The sequence below is a fragment of the Poecilia latipinna genome, unplaced genomic scaffold (assembly GCF_001443285.1).
Source record: "Poecilia latipinna isolate Pla-1442-1.1 unplaced genomic scaffold, P_latipinna-1.0 Scaffold543, whole genome shotgun sequence".
Classification (NCBI taxonomy): domain Eukaryota; kingdom Metazoa; phylum Chordata; class Actinopteri; order Cyprinodontiformes; family Poeciliidae; genus Poecilia; species Poecilia latipinna.
The window spans coordinates 319300-321539 of record NW_015113159.1 but is presented as its reverse complement, the minus strand read 5'-3'; the positions used below and the strand labels follow the sequence as shown (position 1 = coordinate 321539).

Below are 2240 nucleotides of genomic sequence, written 5' to 3'. Positions count from 1 at the left end.
TTCATATCATAATTTCTCCTCTATATGTAACTCTTCTTTTTATGTTGTTGGTCACCTAGCACAACAAAAGATGAAAAACTCCTCACAATGTGATTGACTGCACCCAAGTGGTCCGACAGGCTGAAAAATAAAAGACACAGTTAGCGCCGTGACTGAGTGGTCAGCCACGAACACCAACCGGCGCAGCTCCCACTCATAGGGTCACATTTTTCCAGCCCAACCACAAGAAAACTTTACAAATTATATTTATAAATGTTAAATATTCTTACAGTACCTTGTTAATAGTTGAACTAGAAAAATATGACCCTAAGTAAAAAAAGAAGTGAAGAGCTGCCTCTCTCGCACCTACCTCCACCAGCGCTCCTCAGAATTCTGGTGGAGGAAGCCGCGAGAGTGCCTGACGGACCCGTTGCATGCAGTCACTCATCACACCACTAGGTGGCTCCAAACAAACGCATTGATCAAAAATACATACAACCATCACTATAATCATTTCGATCAAAACTCACACAGACACACGAGCTCTTCTCTCTGTTACATATAGCTTAGAAAAGTTCTTAAAGTTTGAGTAATCAATTTATGGATCAGGTTGTCATGCAAGAAAGGCATGACAACCCGCATGACGTCATGCCGTCATTCTCACTGAAATATGAGAATAGCAGCAGAAACGGTCAGAGATGTAAAGGCAAACATCATGAGCGCCTTATACTTTCCAACTGTTGTTGGTACTTATACTTTCCAACTGCTGTTGGAAAGTATAAGTACCAGCAAACCTCCAGGAGATATAAACCCCAAACATTCACAGGATTAATGTTGTTCTACTGTTCCTGATTGTCCCAGGCTTTCCTCACCATCATGTCTGGTGCTAACAGCGAGGTTCCTGCTGATCAAGTTCTCACAACTGAAGAGAGAAACTCCACTCTTGACCACAAGATGTCAAATGCCATAAGAATAAAAGAGGAACAGGAGGAACCAGAACTGCAGCAGATGGCCGAGACAAAAGAGGAGCCAGAACCCGAGCCAACTAAAGAAGAGCATATTGAACTGTGGGTTTTTCAGGAAGAGGGTCAGATGTTAGTGATGCAGAAAACCAACACCTTCGTTGTGACGCCCACTCATGAGGAAATACTCTACAACATACCAGGACTGCCGCAGGTGACGGAGACGAAGGAAGAACCAGAACCTGTGCTGATTAAAGAAGAACAGGTGGATCCGTGCAGTGATCAAAATGAAGTTCAGCTTCATCTTCACATGAAGCTGGATACTGACAGCATCACGGTGACTTCTACTGATGAGCAAAATAACAGCAGTGATCCAGAACTACACAAGACCCAGCTCCTTCCTGCAAACCGCCCAGAACCAGAGAACCAACATCAGCAGGGAAGCAACCAGGAAGACTCAGGAAGAGGAGATCCAAGTCTGAGACCAGAGAAGAGACGTCAGGACACCAAAAGTAACAGGGTCGATGTGAACAGTTCAGAACTAAAAAGACAGAAAACGGATACGGCTTCTTGTGAAATATGTGGTAAACTCTTCAGAATGCGTCAGCACCTGCCTGACAACACAAAAATCCACACGGGTGAGAAGCTGCATCCTTGTGAAGTGTGTGGTAAAGCTTTTAGACGCAGAGGTCATTCAAATAAAAACAAAAGAATCTGCACAAGTGAAACTCCCAAAACCTATAAACTACTTGGGAAAACGTCTAGCGACCAAGCTAGTAAAGTGGAAAACACACAAGAGAAGCTGCATCCTTGTGAAGTGTGTGGCAAAGTGTTTAAAGCATGTGACCGTTTGCCTCATCACCTTCAAAAACGCAGAGGAGAGAAGCCTTTCTCAAGTCAGACTTGTGGAAAAAATTTCACCTGGAACTCTTCAGCTTTACATATAAGGACTCATACTGGTGAGAAACCACTTCCTTGTGAAGTGTGTGGTAAACATTTCAAATAAATTCTTGGTTTGAGCGATTAATCGTTTTAGAGATGTCAGCAGTGGAGCTTGTCTCTGTCACACATGGCTGAAAACACCTTCATGCAACTGAATTGGCTGATAAATGAGCAATCTGAGCATCACAGAGGTTCTGAATTGGAGTTGTGTAATTTCCGATAAGATGTTTTTATTTTTTTTATTTAAAAGTTTTGTCTTCAAATACACATTCATATGAAGCCAACAGGTAACAAATTGATAACAGGAGGTATAAAATGATGTATTTCAGCCAGAAATACACACATTGAGGAAAAAAA

The 2240-nt window shown here is 42.3% G+C and overlaps 1 protein-coding gene across 1 annotated transcript; it reads left to right on the top strand.

Annotated features, from left to right (window-relative positions):
• Positions 1–810: 810 nt before the first annotated feature.
• Positions 811–2240, top strand: LOC106952868 (zinc finger protein 253-like). The gene has a single exon (XM_015041251.1). It carries the CDS (start codon positions 856–858, stop codon positions 1945–1947), a length of 1092 nt encoding a protein of 363 aa, XP_014896737.1. The 5' UTR covers positions 811–855; the 3' UTR covers positions 1948–2240.